This window comes from Arachis duranensis, chromosome 1, assembly GCF_000817695.3.
Source record: "Arachis duranensis cultivar V14167 chromosome 1, aradu.V14167.gnm2.J7QH, whole genome shotgun sequence".
Lineage (NCBI taxonomy): Eukaryota > Viridiplantae > Streptophyta > Magnoliopsida > Fabales > Fabaceae > Arachis > Arachis duranensis.
The window spans coordinates 2773866-2800645 of record NC_029772.3 but is presented as its reverse complement, the minus strand read 5'-3'; the positions used below and the strand labels follow the sequence as shown (position 1 = coordinate 2800645).

At 30.6% G+C, this 26780-nt stretch overlaps 5 protein-coding genes across 6 annotated transcripts; 2 read left to right on the top strand and 3 right to left on the bottom strand.

Moving 5' to 3' along the window:
• The first annotated feature begins 1880 nt into the window (after positions 1 to 1880).
• Positions 1881 to 4117, top strand: LOC107468146 (uncharacterized). Its single transcript, XM_016087426.3, has 3 exons — positions 1881 to 2286; positions 3052 to 3204; positions 3727 to 4117. The coding sequence occupies exons 1-3, from the start codon at positions 1969 to 1971 to the stop codon at positions 3790 to 3792; spliced, it is 537 nt and encodes a 178-aa protein (XP_015942912.1). The 5' UTR covers positions 1881 to 1968; the 3' UTR covers positions 3793 to 4117.
• Positions 4118 to 4745: 628 nt separating this feature from the next.
• Positions 4746 to 8181, bottom strand: LOC107468236 (grpE protein homolog 2, mitochondrial). Its single transcript, XM_016087524.3, has 6 exons — positions 7883 to 8181; positions 7132 to 7315; positions 6859 to 7052; positions 6616 to 6783; positions 5980 to 6108; positions 4746 to 5262 (listed from the first exon to the last, which is right to left on the bottom strand). The coding sequence occupies exons 1-6, from the start codon at positions 8024 to 8026 to the stop codon at positions 5191 to 5193; spliced, it is 891 nt and encodes a 296-aa protein (XP_015943010.1). The 5' UTR covers positions 8027 to 8181; the 3' UTR covers positions 4746 to 5190.
• An 842-nt stretch (positions 8182 to 9023) lies between these two features.
• Positions 9024 to 22311, top strand: LOC107468420 (protein transport protein SEC13 homolog B). Of its 2 annotated transcripts, none has more exons than XM_016087796.3 (2): positions 9024 to 9183; positions 21262 to 22311. In XM_016087796.3, the coding sequence occupies exon 2, from the start codon at positions 21266 to 21268 to the stop codon at positions 22169 to 22171; it is 906 nt and encodes a 301-aa protein (XP_015943282.1). In that variant the 5' UTR covers positions 9024 to 9183; positions 21262 to 21265; the 3' UTR covers positions 22172 to 22311. The 2 variants fall into 2 exon arrangements, with proteins under 2 accessions (XP_015943282.1, XP_015943215.1); XM_016087729.3 differs by lacking the exon at positions 9024 to 9183 and adding an exon at positions 20419 to 20586.
• Positions 9191 to 16561, bottom strand: LOC107468331 (EH domain-containing protein 1-like). The gene is made up of 10 exons (XM_052259043.1): positions 16477 to 16561; positions 16205 to 16284; positions 15913 to 15981; positions 13845 to 13958; positions 12315 to 12443; positions 11964 to 12215; positions 11742 to 11852; positions 11408 to 11623; positions 11080 to 11223; positions 9191 to 10590 (listed from the first exon to the last, which is right to left on the bottom strand). Exons 1-10 carry the CDS (start codon positions 16559 to 16561, stop codon positions 10405 to 10407), a joined length of 1386 nt encoding a protein of 461 aa, XP_052115003.1. The 3' UTR covers positions 9191 to 10404.
• Positions 22312 to 23738: 1427 nt separating the features above from the next.
• Positions 23739 to 26656, bottom strand: LOC107473292 (uncharacterized). Its single transcript, XM_016092848.3, has 2 exons — positions 26266 to 26656; positions 23739 to 24377 (listed from the first exon to the last, which is right to left on the bottom strand). Exons 1-2 carry the CDS (start codon positions 26597 to 26599, stop codon positions 24244 to 24246), a joined length of 468 nt encoding a protein of 155 aa, XP_015948334.2. The 5' UTR covers positions 26600 to 26656; the 3' UTR covers positions 23739 to 24243.
• Positions 26657 to 26780: the final 124 nt, after the last annotated feature.

Below are 26780 nucleotides of genomic sequence, written 5' to 3'. Positions count from 1 at the left end.
CAAGTAGAAATTCGATTGAATCGCTAATTAAATTAATTAAACCTGGATTATCGAGGGTTGGAACCGTGTCTTGCTTAAAACTTTGAATGGTTATGGACTTCGAATGAATCTTGAATGCTGGATGCTTGTGAAGGCAATGATGAACGTATATTTGATTGGAGAATGCAGTGATTGAGAATGTTAAGAGTTTTAGAGATGTTTATTTTTTAGAAAGATTAATTCTTATGTATATTTATTTTGATGCATGCAAAGATTTTTTCACGATAAATCATATATAATTGAATTCCAATTCCTTGACAATTTAATTTCTCTTTAATTATTCTAATCGTCAATTTCTTAGTGAACCAATTAAGAAAAGAGGTTTAGCACAATTCTGATTTGATTTCACACAATATTCAAAGATAGTTCTAGTTCAAATTATATGTCACATATCTAAACTAGTCATAAACAGTTGAAATTCGTAAGAAAGAAAATGTCGCACACTTTTTTAAATACTATCCTTAGTCAAGTTAAAAAGTCATGAGAAAGGGTTTTCAAGTTAATTCCGATAATAAATTTTTTAAAGTAATAATTGAATCCAAAATAGAATTAGAATATTTTTCAATATTTTTAACCTTTAAAGAATAAAGAACAAAAATTTAATCTTAAAAATAGATCAATGCATAACTTCAAAGTAAAATAAAACACTTAGATCAATAATTTATGAAAAAATAAACAGAGTTTCTAATCCTCAACAAAAATAAATTAGTTACTCATAGAAAAAGATAAAAACAAAAAATGAAAACTATACTAGAAAGACTCCCCTCTATTTCCTTCGAAATTATTCAAATACCTAAGTCCATGGAATATAATCATGCTGCTATTAACAACCAGCTTTCAATAGAACTTTTTATTAATTCAATTTTCTCCATTAAAAGCAACTCCTTTTACGATCAATGGAGTGCTTTGGAAAATAAGTAAAAGTAATAAGCTCTTGAAAGAAAAACAAAGCAAAATAAGAAAATAGACACATAATGCAAACGAAAGAAAAAGAAAGGAAAATGATAAAATAAAAGAAACGAAAGAAAAAAGAATTGTCCACCACACACAACTCTTACCAGAGTCATTATTTATCTTACCCAAATTACTTACACAAATTTCTTGTAGAGTTGTTATAAGTCAACCTCTTGAGTTTGATGTTGACTAGTTCTTACTTGAAACTCTAATGTAGGAGGAGGAAGAGGTTGTCATTATGGTTCTTCATGAGCTTGCTCCTGAAGGTACCTTCTTATTCTCTTCATGCTTGTTGCAGTGATTGGTTTGTCTCTTGAAATAGGAATGTTTTGCTCAATCATTACTCTCGTGCCTTGATAGAAATAGTGAATTAGGCTTGAAAAGTTAAACATTGAAAATGCATATTTCATGAAAATTATAAAATCAATAATGATAAACTTTTACTTTATCCTTTTATCAACTTAATCACTTCAAAAAATCTAAATTCATGAAAAAAATAATAAAAAATAAAAAAAATCCTAAAAACCCTAATTATTTTTCTAAAAGATAACGAGATCCCAACAAAATTTTTTAGTTAACGTGTAACATAGACCTATTTCGTTAATTAATCATTAATGCTATGTTTGTTTGAAATAATATAAAAATAAAATTATCTTTTTATAACATTTTTTTTTTATTTTTCTTCCAACCAAACACATTTAAAAAAAATAAAAATCCACTCAATTTTCTTAACCTTTTTTTTTTTCTATTTTCTTCCTCCCAATTTTTTTGCTTTCAACTAAAACTAATCAGTCTCACTCGCATAATTAAAGATCCAAAACCAAAAAGAGTTTTTTTTTTCTCGTCCTTTAAAAAAAATTCCGGGGGCGTGATGGGTATTCCACCTAAAAAAACAAATAGTGATCATTTGGGTGTTTGACTTTTTGTTATCACTTATCAGTATCGCGAAACGCAGCAAACCGAAACCCTCCGGAAATGGAAGCGGTGGGTTCAAGGCTAGGCCGAGCCTCCTCCCGCTACGGCGCACCCACCGTGTTCAGCGGCCCCGTCAGGAAGTGGAAGAAGAAGTGGGTCCACGTCTCTTCTTCCTCTTTACACACCACCAATACCACTAACACTCACTCTCACTCCACCACAACCAACACTACCACCAACAACAACGTCAACAGCGCTTCCTCTCGCCTCCTTCTCCGCCGTTGGACACCCATCACTGCCTCCTCTGCTGCCGAAGACGATGGCGACCCACGCGATGTCTCTGACGAGCCACCGCGAAGGAAGTTCCGCTATACTCCTGTAAGTTCATGCTGTATTTCTTTTCTTCTTTTAAAATTGGATTTCTTGCCTTTTGATTCAAAGTCCTAAACTTTTTTTAATGTGCACTTTGAGGGATTTTGGCCTTTTGTGTAACACTTTTTTAATATATATGTTTTCCCATTGTTCTAGTGTTTGCATGTTTGCGAGAATTGGAATTTGGGGTTTAGGGTTTAGGATTAGGGTTCAGTCCCACCTCGAAATTCAGGTTGCACAAGATCCGTGTGATTTCACAGCCCATCACAGGGGCCGTGTGACGATTTCACATGTAGTTTTTTAATGTGGGTTGTTGAAATAGAGTTCAGTAGTGCTACGTTACCATCTTTTTATCTGCCAAAATCTGCCAACTTGAGTTGGGCTGGACATGAAGTCCATCTACTAAATAAAGCCACATCTAAGTTAATCATGGTTTAATCCTAATTTATCACGTGTTGGTAATAGTTGGCAGACTTTCTCTTTGGTAACGTATACTTTTCCAATAGAGTTTCTTTTCATGAATCATGACCCTTCCTTATTTATTTATTTATTTATTTATTTTTTGCTTCCATGGTTGTTTGGGTTTCTTGTGTTGGCAGTTTTATTTTTTTGGTAACTGTAGATACAGGATCATGAGCTTATGAAGCTTGAATAAACATAAATTGACAATAGAAAAACCTGTTTGTGCACTAACTTGTCGGTTAAATCCCATTGTTTCATTAGAATGTTGATCATAATTATGAGTGAAGCGTGGTCAATGTGATTATGTAGATTGCTGTGCTTGAAGAACAGAAGAAGGCTGTTATTGAAAAGGTTGAAGATGAACTCATAGCTGATCGTGACCAATTGCCCGAAGATCAGAGAAATGTGAATCATGAGATCCACGGAATGCTGAATATGAATGAAATGTCAGAGGAGAGCAAGGTAACGTAACTGGCTATTTTATTGATCTGCTTTCTATATAACAGTATATGAAAAAGAATGAAACACATTTCTTGTGAGTTGCATATAAATCCTAGGCTAAATTAGACATCCATTTATCTGTGTAACATCTTACAAAATACAAAGGTGTCAAGTGTAATGTCACCAAGTGTTATCATGTGAAATTTCACTTTAGGGATGTTAATGTAATTTACCCTTTATTCAACCTATTAATGTGGATCAACTCTCTGGTAGAGTGGTTGTGTAGTTTTTCCATTTAAGATTTGTGGACAAATCAATCTATAAAATAATACACCGCCAAAGCAGAGGGTTGATCTTTTGTGTGTTCATGCGCTAAACGTTGCTGTTACTGTAAGTGCTATTTATGGACTGTTATCTTATTATCCATTCTGAAGGTACCAAAATCTTTGTGGTCAATTAAGTCTCATCCAAGAAATGATTGTTAAACAGACTGAGTTTTACACAAACCCCTTGCTTTAATTCCGTAACAAATTTTTGTTGCAGGATTCTAACATTGGTGAGTTGGATCTCGGTTTGAGCTATCCTGGCATCAACAGCAAAACACAGTGATGTCCAATTGGAGAAAACATACCCAGTGGTGGGTGGACCATGAACTGAAAGAAAAACCCTATTTAAGTATTACTTAAAGAAATACCATCTAGCTAAATATATGACCATGTGATGTACCATCCTATCTTGACATGATTGCAGTTAGTTAGAATCTCGTGTGCGGAGTTGGTACTGTTTAACTAGTGCTAGTAGTAGTATAAAAATCAGGAACTAGTGTAGATAAGCTTAGGTTGATAGATATATTGCTAAATGCATCATACATGGATACATCATACGTGGTGTGAGTCTTAGTTTATGTAGATATAAAATCTTAGGTTGCTCTAAATATCTAAATCCAATTATGCATTATTATGTGCAATAGTAGATACTAATGTGGCATTGGTTAATATGATAGGTATCCGAGTCAGAAAAATCTTTACACCCTTAACCTATTTCTCGTGATCAAATCCTAGCAGAGAAGAAAAAAGCCAGTAGTTTGTTAACTTTGCCCAAGTCCAATCGTTTAAACTTTTGAATAAGCTAGACTGTCCTATCTTATATATTTTTAAACGGAGGAGCCGCAATTTTGTTAGGTCGAATGTAATTGATTTAAGCTCTCAAAACTTATTTTTTATTTTGGATGCTTGTTCACTTGGTAAATTAATCTCGTTAGTCACTTTACTAATAACTCAGAATTTGATGTATTTACTAAGGACAAGAAGAATGTAAGAACTCCGATTTATAGAGGTGTACAGATATATTAATAAAATTATGATTGTCATTAATTATATATTTAAAATTTTTTTAATTAACAAAATAAAAAATATGTATTAATTATTAAAAATACTAATACTGAAATAATATCTATTATAAAAGGTGTTCGTTTAACGCAATTGATCTCCAATATACCAAGAGTTAAAGTAACAATTAATTTGAAGCAGATTGTAAAACACAAAAATAAGCATGAACACGGCTGCATAATTTCTAAATTTTAATTACCCATTCGACTTTACCGAAACCGTATCCGTAACTTTACATAATATCCATGTATACGGTTGATCTTCCAAAGAGATAAATAAAAAATTCTTACATGGACTACAACAGAATAATTTTCAGGCAATCAATGTAGAGGTGAGAGGTCCCACTTCAAAATATTTTACTGGACTGAGTTCCTATATAAAGAATAGCACAGAACAAACCAACCAAAATCCCTGGGAATCGAAACCTTAGTATGGAATCTTATTATAAAAAAATTATAAATAAAACTCCGAACCTAGGAGAAAAAGAATAGTATTTTGTGAGTGATTAATATTGTATGGTATAATTCAAAAGATTAGTGGACGTTGTCCACACCAAAAAATAAAAAACTCACTATTCAGGCATTCCCTTTTCTTATATGCCAAATCACTAAACTGCTTGTTAATCCTCTGCTTGTTGGGTAACACCAACTTCTGCCGGACGAAGAACTCTTTCATGAAGCATATAACCTGCCTGCAAAGGGCAAAAATAACAAGAAAATAATTTCATTAGCGAACTGTGACTTTCCAATCTCATATTATTATTGCTATTCAAAAAATAGGAGCATATTTATTCAAACAAAAAATTGCTACAGAAAAAGAATTAAGAAAGAAAATGCCTTGACAGTCAATCATCTTTGCATTTCTCTATATGGTTTACCCTTTTTTGTTACATTGACAATAACAAAATTTGAATCTCATATCTCATGCATACCACTCAAACATTCAAACCTCAGCATTTCTTTTAGAAGTTAATCCAAACAAGTTGTGCAGACCAGACTTCAAGAAAGTTCAATTAAAAAAAAAAAAGCTATTTAAAAAAAATACATAAATAATCACCTTCCCCTGGGTTCCTTTTTCGTTTTTGAGAAGATGATTAACAGTTATGTTATATCAGTACAATAATATTTGAACCAATTTTCAAGTAACTTAGAAGTATTTCTTTTTACCTCAAAGGTACAATTTTAAAAGCTTATCCAAATGGCCCCATAAAATGAGATGATGAGTATGATCAATCTTATATATGAGTAGTTTACTATGCAACACAAATACATCAACTAAACTTTTAATAATGCGTATTTGGGCTCGAAGAGCATCTACCAAATAGAACACATCAACCATTTTGAGGGTCAAATCAAGGGGGAAAAGAAAATCAAATCACGATTCTGCAACAGAAAATACTGAAAAGTACCTTCAGAACAACTCCAACAGTGCCTGGGGGCTTGGAAGCATCAGGCATCTGGAAGATGGCATTATGCCTGTGAGGATTGAATGCCTCATTTGTGGGATCAAATTTTTCTACACCAAACTTCTTGAATACCTGCAAAAATATATTGTTAAACCTAAAGAATATGTTTAAGCACTAGCCAGAAGTTCTGTCATATGGTAGCACAAAGTCTGAGCACATAACTGCATAATAATAAGACCTTAGGCTTATATTTTTTACTTGGTCAATATTTATGACATTAAGGGGCTACTTGTAATTCTTGTAAGGCAAGTAATTGGAAAAGCTTTTTATAAAATAGAAGGATCATATTGTCAAATTGGTACAGCAAAATTCCTATCTTCTTGATGCATGGTGCAATTAAACCTTTTTTGTGGTCCCTTAGTTTTCTTCATTTGTCTCTACTCTGTTTTCTTTAATGCGCCCTAAAACCTGAGCTAAAACATCCTACATATTTCCTCTAATTGCAAACCATATAAATGTGGAACAATGCAGAATGAAGTAAGAATGTAAATTTACATAACCATTTAAATAATACATTGGATAATGTAACAGCTTTGACATTGCAACTAAACAGCCATAGAATCAAGTTAAGCAGTCTACCTCTACAAGCTGTTTTTCAGTCATTTCAACACCCTCAAGAAGTGTTTTCAGAAGTTGTGCAGCTTCAACAGAGTCATTTGGTGCTTCAATCTTTGAAAAACTCTCCTTTACAACAGAGGAAGCTCTTCCCAAGTTATCAGCAACATCTAGTAAACTCTTCGCAAAATTCTACACCACATTTGAAAATAGTCAGCACAGAGTTGAGGAATAAACAACCGTAGGAAAAAAGGTCAGATCTGACACCTGTATAGCAAATTTTTTCGAATTCTCTGCTTCACGTCTAGTCCTATCCATGACATTCTCCATCTCGGCATAAGTACGTAGAACTTTATCCTGCATTTTCTCAATCTCTTTTTGCTTTACCTTCAAAAGTCCTTCTTTCTCAGCTGCAAGCTTTATTAAATCATCCCTTGATAGGTCACATTCACTCCCTATATCTGAATCAGAAAATGCAGGGTATTTAAAATCTCCATTCTTGTTCTTTTAGTAGATTAATTAAATTTGATACTGAAGTACCTGATTCTTTCGTCTGATCCATAGACTTCGCTTGATTACTGTGATCAGTTACATTAGCTTCTTCAGTTGTCTTTGCAGGGTCATCACTTGCAGGTTCAGGGGAAGCCGATGAAGAAAAACCAAATCTTGGATTTGAAAATGAATTTATTGGTAGGTTCAATAACTTGGATTGAATTGGAATCAGCTGGAATATAAGTAAGCACACACGGAAGTAATCAGAATTTTACAATTCGTGAATAAAACAAATTTTACTCAATAGAGAATTTTAAGGGACAACATTAGATACTAGAGTACACAAGAACAGTGAAAAAACAGTTAGGAGATATACATAACTAGCAGATTATAGAGTTCTAATCAATCACTATTTCTTCCATAATCATCAGGTACAACATGACTTCTCAAAACATTTGCAGAACAACTAACAAACAATATTTTTATAATGGAAAAACAAATTAAATTGTTCCAAAGAGCTCTGGTTAACCTTCAAGAAGATTAAAAGGTTTAGAACAGAAAAAGCCCAGCGAGAAGAGATTGATTAATAGCCAACTTGTTGCAAGCTAAAAATTGAAGATTCACAAATACGTTACATCAATAGATAATACAAAAAGAAAAAAAAAAGTCTCAGATTGAAAACAATGCGTAAACCCATCGAATTTCTAGTAAGTTCTAAAACCCTAGCAAAACCCTACAACACAAATACAAAAAACGCACAGAAAAAACCACATTCTTCAACCGATTCTGATTAATTTACCTTGTTTGGCGATTGATGCACGAGGGAATGAAAGTGATTGGAGAGCGTTGTGGGCATGGATTGGGGCTTTGCGGAAGCATATAGAAGCGTAAAGCTTCGACACAAGGACCTTGAAGAACGAGAGAAGACCCTGTATAGCGACATCGCTGAAGAGTAAGAAGAAGAAGAGGAACAGAAGTGATGATTTGGAGGGAAAATGGGTAATTGAAGAAATTGGAATGAGAGGGTTTGGGTTTGCAGACGGAGAAATAACTATGAATGTTTATGAGGGAAAAGTAAGGGAAAGAAAAATGAATGGAAAATTTGCTTGGGAAGAAAGAAAACTAGACAAGTGTTCCAGCATTTGTTTTATTTTATTTTATTTTATTTTATTCTCAATTAACAACACAAATAACAACTTTGCACTGGATTTATAGATTTAAAAAAAAAAAAGTTCTTCAGAAAATTCTAAGATAGACTTAATACTAAGGAGAAAATAGTCACCAAAAAAAATATTAAGGAGAAAATATGTATAAAGTAAATTTGGAATTATAAAATCAGAATTTGTAAGTTGTCGAATGATAATGCAAAATAATTTTTTTTATTTAAATTAAATAAATATAGTATTTATCAAAATAAATAAATATTAAAAAAATTATTAAAATATATTTTTAGTTACATCTCAGATATTAAAGATCATTTTTTAAAATAATCACATTTCAAATGCATCAACTCCGTATTGTGATAAGGTGTTTGCAAATTATATCTCGGATGTAATATAAACATAAGCATATCTCAGATACACTACAATTGAGATACACGCGTTATCTCTGATTCGAGTGAGTGTATTCAGATAAAAAAAATTTAAATATTTCCTTCAACATCTGAAATAAAGTGAATCCATGAGTTTTACAAAAAAAAAAATATTCCATTAATAATTTTACCAAAATAACATTTAAACTTATTAAGTGCAAATAAATTTTAAACTTCCATTTTTTTCTTTTTGAAGTAAAATGTTTAATAATAAATTTAATTAGATATTTGTATTTAGTTTTATATAATTTTTTAGACAATAAATAATTAAATTAAATATTTCTATTGATATAATAATATATAATTAAAGAGATTATATCTGATTATATTTACATGCATATTACCGCCGTCCGTCTGTGTCGGAGTCTCCGCGGCCTCTTCCTTCGCCTTCTCCACGGCTTCTCCCCCTTCTAGCTCGGCACGTCGTCCATTCCCAGGTGAAATCGCTGGTCGAGGCCTCCAGCTGGTGCGCCGTGGTGTCGCCGTCGTCTTCCTGCTGTCAGTGGAAGGTTAGTGAAACTGTGATTTACTGATTTCTGTTGATTTACTGGTTTGTGGTTGAATTTGTGATTTGTGATTTCCGTCGTCTTTTGTAATGCTGCTGTTATTGTTACTTGTTATGCTGCTCAGTGTTTTGAATTTGGAATTTGTTATGCTGCTGTTCTTGTTACTTTGTTATGCTGCTCAGTGTTACTTGTTATGCTGTCGTCTGTTACTGATCAGGTTTTGATCATTGTTACTTGTTATGCTGCTCAGTGGAATTTGTGATTAGTGACTTGTTAAGCTGCTGTTGTTGTTATGCTGCTGTTTTGTTATGGTACTGTGATTCTGTGATCACTTATCAGTGTTTCGAATTTGGAATTTGTGATTAGTCAAGAAGCAGTTGCTGATAACAATGCATCTTGTTAGTAATAATTTGCCTGCCAATCCTCCTAATTCGAATGATGCGACTTCGGAGTTACCTTGTATTGACTTGCATTGTAGGGGTGATCAAGATGGAATTTTGGTTCAACACAGTGAGATAGCTTTTTGATTAACATCAAATCCTAAACTTTAATCGTATAAGCCTAATTTCTGTCACCAAGAAATAATCGAATTAGGTTACTGATTCCTTTCTTTCTAAGTTACTTGTTAGCAATTACAACCTCAATTGCTTCTTGAACCTCCAAAGTTTCTTTCAATGTAAATAGTTTTTCGAAGAAGCTCCTCATTACAAACTCAATTTGATCTTCCTCCTCAACTCCTCATATTTGATACCCAATTCGTCTAGAATATAGTCCACCCAATTTCTCTTCTTCCTTTGTGACCTTTTTTGATGGAAGAAATTTGAATTTTTGTCTCCATTCTTTAGCCAATTCGTCCTAGACCTTTGATACCACCAAATCTCTTCCATCTTGGTCTAATTCAACTTCTTCAACTCTTTGTTTTCTCAACATCTCTTCACTTTGTGACTGGGAGTTGAAGCAATTGTTTTTAACCGACATTAGCGCGCTGTTAAACAAATATGATTAACCTTAAATTAGGCGTTAATTGAACAACGCTTATTTACTCATTGACCTCTCAATATTGGTATAATATGCAACATTGGCCACCGAAGACTTAACCATAAAACAATGCCATATCATTAATTATTAATACAACACACTAGGATGATTCACAAAAAAGATCACATGACTCATGCACTTGTGTGCTTATAAAAACATACTACAATGCCAAAATTGCCATGAAACTTAACCATAGGGGTTTCTAAAAGTCTTCAAGAGGTTAGGAATATCATAACCTAGCATGTCATCCACAGCGTCAATCAATTTTGGTCTCAATCTCTCAAACTTGTCGATGTTATAGCCACGCAGTTTCTCTCTAAATTCCTCAACATTTGGAAAGTCACCAGGTGGTAAATGGAACTCCCTTTGTACCTATTTCAATTTTCAAATTTTACCACACATTTTAGATCTTCAAACATTATAATATATATTACCACCAACACATAGGTAGCGTTTGTTTTGAGGTACTGAGACAGAGACTAGGAAAGTGAGACTCAGTATCATGTTTGTTGGTTCAGAAACTGATATTAAAATTTCTGTTTCTATTTCCAAAATTTCAGTAGTTCAGTACCTCCAAAAAGTAGAGACACAGGGGACTAAAATTTTTAGAAATGGAGACTGAATCTTTAACATTTTATACCTAAAATACATTCATTTCAATTAATTTCAATTTTACCCTTTGTACAAATTAAATTAGAATTTCATTCTTGTTTCAATTTCTGTCTCTCACTTTGCATCAAACAGAATATTGAAATTTATTTTAATCTCTGTTTCTTAGTCTCAGTTTCGGTCTTTCCGTCTCAGTCTCTTCGCCAAACGCTACCATAAGTAACAACTTTTACAGGAATTTTATAATATTACCTTGGCGAATTCTCCTTCCAAATTTGCAATGAGTTTTTCTTGTGCTTTAGTTTTGCCCATTATTGAAGGCATTTGCTTTTTAAGATGACTAATAATGTAAGCATGTATCTTAGCAGCTCGAGCTCGTTTCACGAATTCGTTGATCTACATACATAACATACACAAATTTAGTATGCATAAAAGTACTCTCAAATTAATAGGATGAATTATAAACTAGTTCATAAAATAGTTCACCAATTAATTTAAACATATATATATTGAAACTAATTCCTTTTTATACTTCTCTCCAAAATTAAATTTTAGGCAAAATATATAAAAAAAAACTCACTTTTCTATCACAAGCTTTTCTTGGTATATCTTTTAGATCTAAAAGAAGGTCATCTTGTTCCTTCTCAAAAAGTTCACCACCAAGAGGCCCATTGTCTGCATAATCTATTGGCTTGTCATTGAAGGAGCTACAAAAATAAATTAAATTTTTTATTATCAAATATTTTCGATACGAATAAAGATATAAATGGATAGGTGAAAACTCAGGTGCAGTCGACTTCACGTGAAGTTTATAACTGAGAGCTGTTAGATGATTTGACTGATTTGACTAAATTTTCATCTAACGACTCTCAGCTATCAACTTCACGTGAAATCGACTGCACCTGAGTTTTTACCAAATAGATAAGATAAAAGACATGATGGTACCCAATATAGACACGCATAACCTCCGGAGTATTTAGAACCTTCCCAAGTGACCACATTAGTGCTCCATAAATCCTCATTAACTACAACACATACATGGTTATAACAAAAACAATTTAGCCTGTTTTATTTAATATTTATTAATTACTGCAACAATTAATGAATATTAAATAAAATAAGTTGTTTTAATTTACTTGTTGAGTATCAACTTGGTGTGCCTTATTTAGAACGACTCGAATCTTGTCATCATGACCACGTAGGGATGAAATGACACGCTTGAATTCATCACTAACATCAAGCTTATGAGGATCAAATAGAAGCAGTATTAAATCACATTTAGCAGCAAACCATGATGTTACTCCAGTAAAATCATATGCTCTTTGTGTCCTTTGTTTTTCTCCAGATAGAACTCCAGGGCTATCTACAAATGTAATTTCCTCTAGTAGCTTTTTTATTGCATAATCAAAATAATAATAATTAATTAGTTGCTTTCAAATAGTACCAAGAAATTAAATAATCTCATTATTATTAATTATTATACTTACAGGATGAGGCATTTGAGAGCACTCAAATTTTGACAAAAATGCTGAACCAAAACTTGATAGACCACTAAATGGCATGTCTGCGTGAACAGCAATTGTATTCCCAGGAATGCTTCTTTCATCTGGTCCAGCCTGACCAATTTATTCTATTAATATTTAAATATATTATTTTTTGAAAATATGAAAATTTTAAAAAGTAATTAAAAAAATGAATTAGGTTTTGTCACCAAATTTCAACTACCTTTAATAACCTTACAACTTAGAAGTAATTAATCTTGGTAAGAAAATAAAAAATGATAAAATGTTTGAAGATTAATTATACTGAAACTCAGTAAAAGTAGATATGTTTAATTATTATGTTGGTCTTTATAGTTTTACAAAATTTTTAATTAAGTCTCTATATTTTTTTTCTTTTAATTGAGTCTTTGCACCAAATTTTTTTTATTGGTCCTTATATTTTTTTTTTATTTTATTTGGGTTTCTGCACCAATTTTTTTTTAATTGGGTCTCTATTCAATTAAACTAATTACTATGAAGATGGATCTAATTGAAAAAAAATTTAGTGCAAGAACCAAATTAAAAGGAAAAAAGTATATAGACCTAATTAAAAATTTTTTAAAATTATAGAAACCAATAGAGTAATTAAACCTAGTAGACGTTAATATAAGAGGTGAGTACATACCATAACAACAACAAACCTATCTGTTGTAGGTTCAGGAACTACTTGCCTGGATAATTAGTATTTAGCATATGTTTGATAAATGTTGTTTTGCCAGTTGAGTATTGACCCAAAAGTAGAACCATAGGTTTGGCATCAAAGTCACTATTTGTCTGCAGTATATACAAATATTATTGGAGTAACAATTAGCTAGGTATCTTTCTCTATATTTTTTATTTGAAGGATTTAGTTTAGACTTTGTTTGATTTATATTTTCAATATTTTTTCTTTTTAATATTTTATCAAAGAAAAAATAAAAATAAAAATTGAGATTTTATTATTTTTTTATATTTACTATTTTTTATGAAATTTTAAAAATAGAAAATACTAAAAATTAAAGTTAAAGTAAAAACCTTTTTTCAAATCAAATAAAACCCTGCTTTATCTTATTAAAATTTTCTATCTTTTTATAGTATCTTTAATGCTCTTAAAATATTTTTCAATAAGATCTGAAATTTAAGTTATCAATATACATTCAATGCATTGACATCTTCAAAAGCTTTCATTATAGAGTTTAGATTAAACATTCAAATTGACCTCTTAAAATTTTATATAAGATATTTTATTTTCTAAAAAAAATTATTCTTTAAAAATCAATAAAATAATTAATTTATTTAATCAAAATAATTTTTAAAGACTTCTGGCGATTAAAAATTTATTGCAAATCAAAGCATTTGACCTAAAATTCGTCGAAAATCAGATTTGCTGTACACTATAATTTATTAACAATATATTAGAGTCAGAGAATTGGTTAATAAAACTCTTAATACATGAAATAAGACGAATTCTATAAACAAAAAAGGTGCAGTACTAACCAATAAAGGAGAAACAAAATCATTAAAGCGGTAAGTGGCTTCTAAAGGCCTCAACTTTTGTATATACAGTTTCTTCAAACCATCAATAATTGATGTCACGGCCGAAGCAGGTATCTAAAATCACAAACACTTAGTCAAATTTCTATATACATTTGGCTATCTAACTAAAAATTAATAACAAATTTTCAATCAGCAATCAGGTCCTTTTTTATATATATTAATTGAGTTTTTACAATGCTTTTAATTTTGTAATTAGGTCATTTTCATATTAAAAATGTTAAAATTAACAGAATATTTCTCTCAAAATACATATGGTCAAAGATTTAATTAGGTTTTTAATTATGAATAATTGAATACCTTTCATTTACGAAAAAATATTCAGGTAACTTTAACATTTTTTATACTATAAAAGATCTACTTATAAAATTAAAACCAATATAGAGACTCAATTAAAAAGAAAAAGATACAAAGACCTAATTGTAAATTTAATAAAACTATAAGGATCAATAAAATAATTAAATCATAATAATATTGTACCTAAATTCCTGAAGGTTATTTGGTGTATTTCTTAAGTCAAGAATGGGGTGAGTTCAATTTAAAAGAACCTTAGAGAATTGTTCTTTGTATTTTCCATTTTTTTTTTCAAAAATCATGGGAACTCATCACATAAACATACCTCTAAACTAATTTTGCAAGAAAATTATTTAGGTTATAATTAGTCATAATTTAAAATGTAGAACATATATACATCATTTTACCTCTTAATTAATAGATAAGGATAATAATGCACACCTTAAACTAATATACAAGAATAACAAGATATATCTACCTTTTGTGACGACTTTGATGCAAACCATTTACTTGATATTGATGGAGAGGGAGAGGGAGGAACTGCATTAATTACTACCAATTAGTGAAAACCTTTCTTTAAAAAAAAATTTTTTTTTTCCAACAACATGAGAAGTACATTACATACCATTACTAATTGTATCATTTTCTTTGTGTTTATTCCTTTTTTTCTACACAACAAAACCCCAAGTGTTGATACTTTTGCTACCAAATAAACATAATAGCTTGACATGATTAAATAAAGATTGAAAAGTAAATACTTACTGCTAGCAATTTATCTAAACCTTCCATTTTGGGAGGTTTTAGGTTTTTCAAATAATGACCTAAAACAAAAGTTAAGCTTCTCTTAATTAACAATATATCAATATATCCTCAAAATTAACTCAAGTAGATAACATGAACAAAATGTGCATTGCAAAATATTTAATTGTTGGGAATTTTAAAGTTATTTAATCAACAATAATAAAAGACTAAACTTACAATCACTAGAGATCAAGTCATGTGTAATTGGTTCCCCAGATTGGGCTGCTGACATTAGCTAGAATCAAATTAAAATAACTAAGTTAGACCTAAAAATTTATTAGCATTGATTAATCTTTAGGATAAAGTACTAAATTGGTCCCCTACGTGTTTGGGTGTAATCCTGTTTTGGTTCTTAAAGTTTAAAATGTCCTATTTGAATATAAAAAAATTCATTCAGTTTCAATGTAGTTCTACCGTGAGATCAAAGTTAATTAATTAATAGAATGTCATACATGATAGTAGTACAAGAATAAGGTCGATAATCTGGAGATCAAATACAAGTTCCAAAGGCACAAAATCAATCGTGGATGCATCAATATATTTATTTATCATTCTCTTTAGTTCTATAGAAAATATTTTATTTAAATTGTAAGAAAAATGATAAATAAATATATTGATATATCCACAATTGATTTTGTGCCTCTGGAGCTTTTATTTGTTTTCTAAATTATCGACTTTGTTCTTGTACTACTGTCATGTAGGATATTCCGTTAATTATTTAACTTTGACCTCACGGTGGGACTACATTAAAACTAAATGCAACTTTTTTGGATTCAAATAGAACATTTTAAACCTTAAAGACCAAAATAAAATTACACCCAAATATAGGAGACCAATTTAGTATTTTATCCTAATCTTTAAAATGAAAATTTTAACTTTTTCTTTTGTATTTGTGTGTGTCTATGTGTTTAATTACCTGCATAGCAATAACAAATTCTTGGAAATCCAGATATCCTTGTCTCTTGGTATCTGCAATAGCCCAAACCTAATTTTGCACCAGAAAAAAAAAAGAATTCAGAAATGATAATTAATAATTAATAATATTTCAATCAAAATATTATTGGAAATTCAAGATAAACATATTATAATGTTTGTTCTACAAGACACTTTCAAAGAAATGAAAAATCCTCCTAGCTAACCATTATGATTGAAATTAACAATCTACAAAGACATTATTCTTATAAAATTGAAATAAATAAAATACAAACCTGCCTAAGATCTTGTCGTGACAAGTTAGACATGGCAAAAAATTTGGTGGCATCACTCCCTGTAAAGCGGCCATCACCATCTGAAAAATGATACCATTTATGTGGTTAATTAATTGTTCAAGAGCATTTGGAATTGAAAAAAACAAGTACTTATTAATTAATTAAATACTTCACAAAATTAAGGGTTAATACCAAACCCACCAAATATTTTCAATTAATGAAATAGAAATAACATAAAAGGATATATAAAATTATAATTCAAAGAATGAAACCTGAATCTGCATAGTTGAACCACTCTTGATAAAGCATTTGTTGATCTTTGGGGAATGAATCAAATGGGACAATGGCAAGATCCATGATGTGAATTTAAATATTTAATTTTTAATATTTTTTGGTGAAGACTAAATGCAAGGAATGAAGGTTTGAGAGGTTTTGTCACCAGACAAGGATCCTGGATTCCATTATTTTGGCATTGTGTTCTTGTTGGAAAAGATTATTGAAAATTGTTGCTTTTATCATTTATATTGATTTCGGATATAGCGCATGAGTTAATTTGAATTCTCAGTAACAAAAAAGATAAAATAAGAAATTAGTGGTGTTTTCTTAAAATTGGTCATTGGTGAAAAGAAGGCATAGTCAGAATTAGTATATATGTGATGACTCATTATCATCATAATGTAAAACAAAAGTCCTTGCCTAAATTGAACTTCAATCCAATTCACTCAGTCATAATTTTTCCCATGAGTTCATTTTATTCACAAAAAAAAAAAAGAATTCCAAATGGGTGGTTATTGTATTTATTTAATAATTTACTAAAATATATGCATAATCTATCTGGGCCACTTTATATAAGGTATTCATTTGATTTCATGAAAATATTTTTTATTAATATATATATTATCTTGAGAATAAAATTATATTTCTTATTTTATATGTATATGATATTTTACTTGCAATAAAGAATACGTGGTTGTTAAATGAGGTGAAATAATTTCTTTTAGGCATTGTGATATGAAAAAATATAGGTGATACATTTTACTTTATGTCATTGGAATAAAGATTTATCTGATAACTATAAAGATATGTCTCAAAAAGTCTACATTAATAATGTATTTGAAAAATTTATAATGCAAAGTTGTTCACCCGTATTGCACATACGGTAAAAAGTGATAAGTTCTACTTAGAATCATATCTCAAAAATAAACTTAAAAAAAATAGATATAAAATATTTTTTTTTATGTTGCATGACTTTTGTTGTTGACATATTAAAAAGATATCAAAGTAATCTATGTATTTTTATTGAAAAGTTTTAAAAAAAGTTTTAAGGTATCTTTAAGAGACCAAAAACATAAAATATTAAATTCTAAATCATTAAATTCTGAAAATATATTGTGATATTTAGACGTTGTATTTATGGATAAGAATAATAAAATTAGTATAGTCAAAATAAGCATATCAACATTAAATACGTAGCCATTAAAAATTTAATTAGGTCTAATTAAATCTAATAAGCATATGATGATAGTTAATGAAGACCTAGGTTATGATTAATGTAATTTGTCTTAACTATTTGAACATGATAGGTATTTAGAAGCCGATATATCATTGACAACCTTAGAGGTCAGTCACCAATGTTAGACCAATAAGTAGGGAGAATTATAGAAAGTTTTTTTATCCTATTTGTAATCCAATTCATTAAATAGAAATTAATCTGTGTAGTATTATTGATTATTGAGTAAATATCTTTTGATTAACTTTATTAGCAGTTAATAACAGTTAATTTATTTATTTGTTCTTTGATGAAGAGGATCTATATAAGACAAAATTTAGGTCACCAATTTTAGCTATCGAAACACTCTAGTTCCATCTTTTTTAGTGGTTAATGAATTGTAAGTTCCTAAATTAGGTCAAGAACAAGAATAAGAGTGAACAAGATTAAACATGTTGCGGTTAAAAGTACTTGAATTATTAGTATTTAAAGAAATTAAAATATTAACACCACATATTTACTGTATATTCATGCTCCAAATCTATTATGTGCACATTAGAAAATAAAATTTGCAATGCATTATTCTAGGTTTAAAGGACAAAGTCAAATGATATGGCAGTAGAAGAAGATTAAAATATATTGTGAACCGTATTCTTTGTTTGTGCCTTTTTTTAGATTTGGCTATGATAATATACCTAAAGGAAGAACCTAAAGTTCTACCATAGTCTCTAGTTGAAAGAAATTTTCTCTCACCACTATAGAGTGAAAATAGACTAAGTAATTGTATTCACAAATTCATACACCCATTCACACAAACAACTATATTGGTTCTTATACTTTACCACGTGGGTTAAACCCATGTTTCGAACCATGTTGCAGTTTTATCGAGGCGAATAAATCTACCATTTATATCAAGCCTTATCTACAAAAATTTAATTTTAATGTATTGTCAGTGTAAAATTGTATTACACATGTATTTAATTACATAATATTACATTAGTAAAAATAACTACTTTTTATATTTATCGTATAAATAATTATTCCAAAAAACAGTTGTAATTGTACGACTATGTAAAATATTTTACACTATCAATTCATTAAAATTAAACTCTATCTACAAATATTTAATTGAAAACGTTGTAAAACGCAGCAGCCCAAAATAGTTACTTATTATGGAAAAGATAAAGCCCCAAAATTACAAAAAGAGAAAGAGCCCAACAAATTCAAAAAAATGAAAAATAATATGAAAACGACAAGAGTTTCGCACGTTTTCTTTCTTCCTTTCTGTTTCATGGTGGATTTTAGCCCGCGCCCGTCGAATTTGAGGCTAATGGAACGCTTCGTACGGTCTGTGTTCGTGTCAGTCCAAAAAGTCGACAAGTGTATTGTTGTGGTAATTCTGACCTTTAGACAGGTCTATTTGGTCTTTTAGTAATTATATTTTTTTTATGTTACTTTTACACTTTGTTTGGATGTAAGATAAAAAATGTGAAGAAAGAAAATGGAAAGAAAAAAAATAAAAGGAAAGAAAATGAGAAAAAAAGTTAGTTTTTTTATATTATTTGGATGAAAAGAAAATGAATGAAAAAAAAATAAAAATTTTTTTTTAATTTGAATAGAAGAAAAAATAAAAAGGAAGAAAATTATAACCAAATAAAATTACATTAATACCCTTATTTATATTATATGTAAATTATAATATATTAAAATATTTAAAAAAATTTAATAAAAAAGTGATCCTAATTGTATTTTAAAATTTTAATGTATTATCATTGTTAATAATAATATTTTTTTAAATTGATCTTTTTTATTTTCAATTAAATGTTATAAATTTTGCTTTATATTATAACTATAGGCATATTAGTAATTTTACGTTTATTTTAGAACTTTCGGCGGTTTTCTTACAGGTTTGGAAAGAAAACTTAAATGTGGGCTCCACGCCATTGTTTTCCTTTTCTATCCATTTTCTATGCTCTTCCAATCAAAGAAAAACTTCATTTTCCATCAATTTTCTCTCGGTGCATTTTCTTTCCTTCTCATTTCTATGGATCCAAACACAGTGTTAGGGTCGATATGTGATATATAAGGGTGTTATCGGTTTGATTTGGTATGGTTTTGGAGTAAAAATCAATCGAATCGATATGTTCGGTTCTTACAGACAAACAATCGTTCGGTTTGCTGTTTTTACAACAACCAATTCGAACCAACAGCGGTTTGGTTCGGTCGATTTTTTCGATTTTTAATTTCTAATGAATAAAACATTGAAATGGTTAGGGGTTGGAGATTTTTGTTGTTAGGTTAAAAATTAAAATGGTTAAAATATTGAAATGGATGCATATGTTCGGTTCGGTTTCTATCGAGCCAATCGAAAACCGAACCGAACCGATCGATTTTTTGTTGTCCACGATATCCCCCAACCCGACAGGTCAAAGACTAATCTGTCGTGAATCGGAGCTTCATTTAAGAGTCTGCCACTGGCCAATGGGTTGCTGCATGCACAAGACAGACCTGCACAAGACAGACCTTCAAATGGAATTCAGATCTGCTATGGATTAGTCATTGACCTGTGGCTGTCGGGTTGGAGAATACCGTGGACAAAAAAAAAAGTCCAACAATTTATTAAATCCTATACCACCTTTGGAAACACTATTTGGTGCCTTTTTCAAAACCTAAATCTTTTAGGAGTCAAAACGCAATTTCATGATAAACCTGAAAACCCATATTAGAGTGTGTCAGACTGTACGCGGCTTAAAATCCACCCTGTTTCATCTTCTCTTTTCTCAAATTGGATCTCGTTTCATCTCACACTTCTCGCTAATTGAAATTCACGCCGCCCTCAACGGCTGCTCCGGCCACCGCCACCCCCTCCTTCTCCCTCTCTTCTACTTAACAGGTACCTTTTCTCTCTGTTTTTTAGGGAATAGTAGATCGGTTGAAATTCGAACCTAGATCTTCAGATTTCGTCTCCATTTTATGTTTTCTTTGCATTGTATCGAAGATCCGTCCTTTTTTTTTTCTCGGATTTGGTTTGATGTTTTTCTTGCTCGTTTTTGTAATCCCGCCCCCACTTTGTTCGATTTGTCTACGTTTGCTAATTGCCTGCGATCCTGTGATCCCCTTTCCATAAGCCCTGACACGAAATTCTCTCTCACTTGTTGTTTCAATTTTATGCCAAATCTAAACCCTTGTTGCATTGTGTTGATTGCTGTCATAACAGTTATTCTGTTCTGTTCTTTTTTTGTGGGTTGTGGTAATTAGCTATTATGTTTTTGTTGAGGGGTTAGTGATGCAAAGTAAATTGATATTTGAAGCATGAATAGTTGCTTGGATAAACTTGTACATAATATTTATGTACATTGTGTTGAATCTTATATGTATGGTTTGTTTGATGTATGTTGGCTTTACGCTGTAGTGTGCTTAATATTGTTGATGACAAAAACAAAAAGATAGAAACAACATTGAAATCAAACAGGCACATTGCGGGGTGGCAAGTTAAATAGAATTAGTTTTAGTTTAGTTTCATGGGCAAATTATTTACTCAACTTTTTTTTTTGTGTCTTGATACCAGAAACATGCCTGCCCAGAAGGTTGAAACGGGTCATCAAGACACAGTCCATGATGTTGCAATGGATTACTACGGTAAGAGGCTCGCTACAGCCTCATCTGATCACACAATTAAGATAATTGGGGTTAGCAACTCGGCCTCTCAGCATTTAGCAACTTTGGCTGGTCACCAGGGTCCTGTATGGCAGGTGGTATGGGCCCACCCAAAATTCGGCTCTTTACTTGCTTCATGTTCCTATGATGGGCGTGTCATTATTTGGAAGGAGGGTAACCCGAATGAATGGACTCAAGCTCATGTCTTCGATGACCACAAGTCATCGGTAAATTCGGTCGCATGGGCACCTCATGAGTTGGGTCTGTGTTTGGCTTGTGGTTCATCTGATGGTAATATATCTGTTTTTACAGCAAGAGCAGATGGTGGATGGGACACCTCGAGGATTGACCAAGCTCATCCAGTTGGTGTAACTTCTGTGTCATGGGCACCGTCAACGGCACCAGGTGCACTTGTTGGTGCCGGGTTGCTTGATCCTGTACAGAAGCTGTGTTCTGGTGGTTGTGACAATACTGTGAAGGTATGGAAGCTCAACAACGGACTTTGGAAGATGGACTGCTTCCCGGCTCTTCAGATGCATACAGATTGGGTTCGAGATGTTGCTTGGGCACCTAATTTGGGACTTCCTAAATCTACTATTGCGAGTGCATCCCAGGATGGAAAAGTGATTATGTGGACTGTGGGCAAGGAGGGAGATCAGTGGGAAGGCAAGATCTTGTCCGATTTTAAGACACCGGTTTGGAGGGTTTCATGGTCGTTGACTGGAAATATTTTGGCTGTGGCTGATGGTAATAACAATGTGACATTATGGAAAGAAGCAGTAGATGGGGAATGGCAACAGGTGACAACGGTAGAGCCTTAAAATCATCAATATAGAATTATGGAGACTTTTTCATTTTGGAATATCATTGACATCTTGTTCCTTTGCATATTATACAGTTAAGTAATTGTGCTTGATAATCCCTTCCTTGAATTCCATTTGATAATTTGTGCTTGCAAGAATGAAGTTGATTAGTGTGAGCTTATCTCCTTTGATGAGTTAGAAGGATATGATTCAGGTATATAATGAGACATTTCATAAGAATTTTGGAATTTTGTCCTGGCAGTAGTGTAAATTATGACTGTTGTGTTAAATTTTAGACGTGCATTTGTAAGCATTACTACATGTGCTATGTTTTATTTGCAATTCATAAAGTTAGCAGTGGCATAAATGTATTGGTCCTCACATATCTGTCATGCTTGCCAACGAAATTTATGTTTGTTCCTCAAGGACTCCTGTTATTCTTAATGGCAAGACTTTTTACCCTTCTTGTACTGCATCAGATGGAGCTTCTTTGTTGTTCATTCCGTTGATCCATTTTGTAATCTTGATCCGCTTACTTGATTAGGAGGTAACATGTAACTAAACTATTTCAAGTATCATATTGGAGTGAGAAACTTGAAATATCGTGTTTTAAATGAGAATGAAAGGTGACGTGATCACAATTGCCCCTTGATAAAGATGTAGATTCAAATTCATCTTCAACTGCGATGGAACTTGATGTTGTTTTTGGCAACTGTTGTGATCACTTATCTGGTGGCTTGACATTTGCAATAGTTCTGAGTTCTTTTGATTGCAGTAGGTCTTCTTTTATCTAAAAAGATTATAAAATAAAAGCCTCCGTAGCTGGATGCTGTTAAGAAAGGAAAACTTTTTGCTATAGTTAATGGGTAAAGTTGTCAAAGCCTCCTGGTGTTTGTGGTTATGGGTAAGTTTGTGAGGTGGAGTCTTAAAAAGCAAGGTTAAGAAAAGAGATGGACTTGAAGAGTGAAGTGGAGGGTAATTTATTTTTCAAGCCAATTTTTCTTCCCTCTTTTAACATCGTGACTCAAAAAACACAACCGAGGATAGAGGTCGATGTTGTTTGTTTAGGGAATTAGATCACTTAGTTGTGTCAGTTAGATCACTTAGCTGAACAAAATCTGAATAGATGTAAGGGTCTCACAATGAATAAATTCTAATTCAGTCTCCATTCTAATTCTATCCACAAGTTTAAAATATTTTTAAAACTCAATTATATTCTATTTGTGATTTGAGAATCTTTTAATTCTAACACTATTTAGGACATAAAGTTTTTATTCGATTCTATCGTAACAAAATCCTTTTTTTTTCCCAATCAAACACTTTAATTATTTTATGTTACATAAATATACTAATAAAATAGAAAATACAAAATTAAGTTTATATTAAAAGCAACAAATTTCTAATAAAATCTATGTATTATTTATCTCAAGTAATATTTGTGAAATAAAAGAAGTGTTATAGTATCAATTAAAGTGGTTGGTGTTAAGTGGTTTGATGAAATTATTAGAGGGAGGAGATGTGGGTTTGATCCACCATTGATATATACTAATTTTTAACTACATACTATAACATATAAAGGGTTCGAGTAGGTCGAATTAAGTTAGGCCTAAACATGTACACGACCCTATCTGTAGCGTTGAGTTAGAAACATGTATAATTGGAGTTCTTGCATTTAGGCCTTTAGTAATCAAATAGTAAGTTTTCTTCTTAAAATATTTTAACATTATCAACCATCACAATCCCTTCCCCATCTCACATCCATTATCACACTTCACACCACCATCTTGTCTTGCCTTTTATTTATTTAAAAAAAAAAGAAAACATGAAAAATTTAAATAAATAAAAATTTAATAGAGGAACATATAATTACAAGAAGTCGTGGATAGAGAGAATAATACTCGGAAAACATGAAAGAAAACATTTAAATAATAAAAAAAAGATTTCACATCAAAATTTGAAACCTATAGAAATAATCTCTTCCAATTTGTAGCCGCCAGCGAGAGGAGAAGCAGAGCAAAGAAAGTAGGTTATTCATGAAGTATAAATAAACAACTCATTTTCTTATTATTTTATTTAGCAATTAAAGTGAGTTAGAGAAAAATGGTTTTGCCAAGCAACCAAAGAACCAGCGACATCTCAATACCGAATATGGTGTTAAGCGTTCCCCTATCTAACATCACTCCGAACATCGTAATCCCTGCTCCATTGTTCTCAAAATAATTCACTGCAAAAATAACCAACATTATTATATTATTATTCATGACTAGTCATCACAAATATAAGAAACAATAAATGATTTTAGAGACATTATATATATGAGAATTTGTTGGGTACATAATAAAGAATATATACAGCTTAATTATTGATCAGATCTGTGTTCCAATAAAAAAAATTGGTCCAAGCTTGAAGAATAAGGGAAAGGACGATGAGCTGTTCTTTTTAAAGGATAAACTTATGTTGGATCTGAATTGCTAATTGATGATTAGTTAAGTTCAATAAAGAAATCATCCATGATAGATCATAATCTTTTCTATGCTTATATTTATGTAATATGTTAAATATTAATGTAAATAACATCTCATATTAATATTTAACAAAAAAACAATCTAATGGTGGAAACCAAAATGAAAAGCTTTTAATTTTACAAGGAGTAAAAGTAAAAAAAAAAAACCTACTAGGACAAATTAAATAATTTATTTAAGAGAAAATTTCACTCTCTTTCTCTAATAGATACTAAAATAACACTCTTCTCTCATTTTTTTTAAAAATATACACGTTTCTTCTTTATAATTTTTTAAAAAATATCTTCTTTAGCTTATTTTAAAATTTGTTTTAATTAATATCAATTTTACCTATTTTTAAAAAAAATAAATTATATTTTACAAAAATATCCTTTATCAAAAATTTTTATTTTTTGTGATTAAATTTTGTGTACCAAAATATCTTTTAACAAATTATTTTTTTAGCGTTTAAATTGTATTTTTACCAAAATATCTTTCAAAATATTTTGTAATGATTAAAATAATTTTTTTACTAAGATACCCTTCAATATTATTTTTTTAGTGATTAAATTGTGATATCAATACATATTATTTTAACATTAAATTAAAAAATTCTTTTCTGTGAGACTAATAGAAAAATATAAAAAAATATTAAATCAAACTTGTAAAACCATCTTTAATAATATGTATTTGATATTATGAGATTAACAGTAAAATATACAAAAAAAATTATTGTTAAAAAACTGTTTGATAAAATTATAATTTAGGGTAAAGTACTAAATTGGTCCTCTATGTTTGGGCGTAATTTTGCTTTAGTTCTTAAGGTTTAAAGTGTCCCATTTGAATCTAAAAAGGTTTCATTTAGCATCAATTTAGTCACACAATAAGGTTAAACTTAAACAATTAATGGAATGTCCCACATAACAACAGTACGAGAACAAAATCGATAATTTGAAAAAGAAGTACAAGCTCCAGAGGCACAAAATCAACTGTTGATGTATCAATACATTTATTTATTATTTTTCTTATAATATAAATAAAATATTTTCTATAAAATTAAAGAGAATTACGCCCGAACATAGATGACCAATTTAGTACTTTACCCTATAATTTAATAACTAAAAAAATATTGAAGAGTATCTTAATAAAAAATAATTTAATCATTAAAAAATATTTTGAAGAATATTTTGGTAAAAATATAATTTAATTACTAAAAAATAAATTTGTTAAAGAATATATTAGTAAAAAATATTTAATTGCAAAAAATTAAATTTTTGTTAAAAAATATTTTTGTAAAAGAATAATTTATTTTTTTAAAAAAATAGTTAAAGTTAACTATAATTAACATAAAAAATTTAAAATGAATTAAAGAGAAGTGTTTTAAAAATTATAAAAAAAAGAATATACATTTTATAAATAAAGATATCATTTTAACATTTTTTAAAAGAGGGGAGTGGAATTTGTTCGAAATTTAAACATTAAATTTTATACTACTCCTAACAATATGTAATAGTTAATAATCTATGTACTGAATTATTATAACAATATGCAAATTAAACTGTTGTAAAAAGGGGCAGTGCAATATATAGCAAAGAGATTAAGAGAACATACCAAGGGCTTGTGTCTTTTGATATGAAATAGTGCTGTAAGCATAAGACGGGATTAACTTGGTAGAATTAATGTCATCTTCTTCGTCACCACCATCATCAGTATCTGATGAATCTCCATCCGTACCAACGTGAGGGAAGATTCTCTCTGTGGAATTCTCAGCCGCTGCCACTAGTCCATCACCGGCGCCTGCTCCGTCGAACGAATCCAACGTCGCACAAACATGCCACTTGGCAGCCAGCCCTGTGATCGCCTGTGCTCTATGTGTGATCTTTGTCGCACTACGTAACAATATGCACAATGCAGAAAGAAGTGTAACGGAACACAACTGCGCCATTAAAATAAAAAAAATGTAATACTAATTTATTATCTAAATATTAGGGATAATAAACATCTCATGTCAAAAGTTTAAGTTGATTTTAGAGTTCATCAAAGATCAAACTCTTGATCATTCGGATTTAAAACTCTCATATCATGTCAGCTGATGGAAAAAAGTAACACTAATGATTATATTTTTA

What these genes read in the sequence shown, in the direction of transcription:
- LOC107468146 (XM_016087426.3), top strand. Translation starts at nt 1,969, where the DNA reads ATGGAAGCGGTGGGTTCAAGGCTAGGCCGAGCCTCCTCCCGCTACGGC. An exon ending in GGAAGTTCCGCTATACTCCT is followed by an intron (nt 2,287 to 3,051) that starts GTAAGTTCATGC and finishes GTGATTATGTAG; the next exon opens with ATTGCTGTGCTTGAAGAACA. An exon ending in AAATGTCAGAGGAGAGCAAG is followed by an intron (nt 3,205 to 3,726) that starts GTAACGTAACTG and finishes TTTTTGTTGCAG; the next exon opens with GATTCTAACATTGGTGAGTT.
- LOC107468331 (XM_052259043.1), bottom strand. Translation starts at nt 16,561, where the DNA reads ATGGATCTTGCCATTGTCCCATTTGATTCATTCCCCAAAGATCAACAA. An exon ending in CACGACAAGATCTTAGGCAG is followed by an intron (nt 15,982 to 16,204) that starts GTTTGTATTTTA and finishes GTGCAAAATTAG; the next exon opens with GTTTGGGCTATTGCAGATAC. An exon ending in AATTTGTTATTGCTATGCAG is followed by an intron (nt 13,959 to 15,912) that starts GTAATTAAACAC and finishes TTGTGATTTTAG; the next exon opens with ATACCTGCTTCGGCCGTGAC.
- LOC107473292 (XM_016092848.3), bottom strand. Translation starts at nt 26,599, where the DNA reads ATGGCGCAGTTGTGTTCCGTTACACTTCTTTCTGCATTGTGCATATTG. An exon ending in TCAAAAGACACAAGCCCTTG is followed by an intron (nt 24,378 to 26,265) that starts GTATGTTCTCTT and finishes TTATTTTTGCAG; the next exon opens with TGAATTATTTTGAGAACAAT.
- LOC107468420 (XM_016087796.3), top strand. Translation starts at nt 21,266, where the DNA reads ATGCCTGCCCAGAAGGTTGAAACGGGTCATCAAGACACAGTCCATGAT.
- LOC107468236 (XM_016087524.3), bottom strand. Translation starts at nt 8,026, where the DNA reads ATGTCGCTATACAGGGTCTTCTCTCGTTCTTCAAGGTCCTTGTGTCGA. An exon ending in TGCATCAATCGCCAAACAAG is followed by an intron (nt 7,316 to 7,882) that starts GTAAATTAATCA and finishes CTTATATTCCAG; the next exon opens with CTGATTCCAATTCAATCCAA. An exon ending in CGAAAAAATTTGCTATACAG is followed by an intron (nt 6,784 to 6,858) that starts GTGTCAGATCTG and finishes AATGTGGTGTAG; the next exon opens with AATTTTGCGAAGAGTTTACT.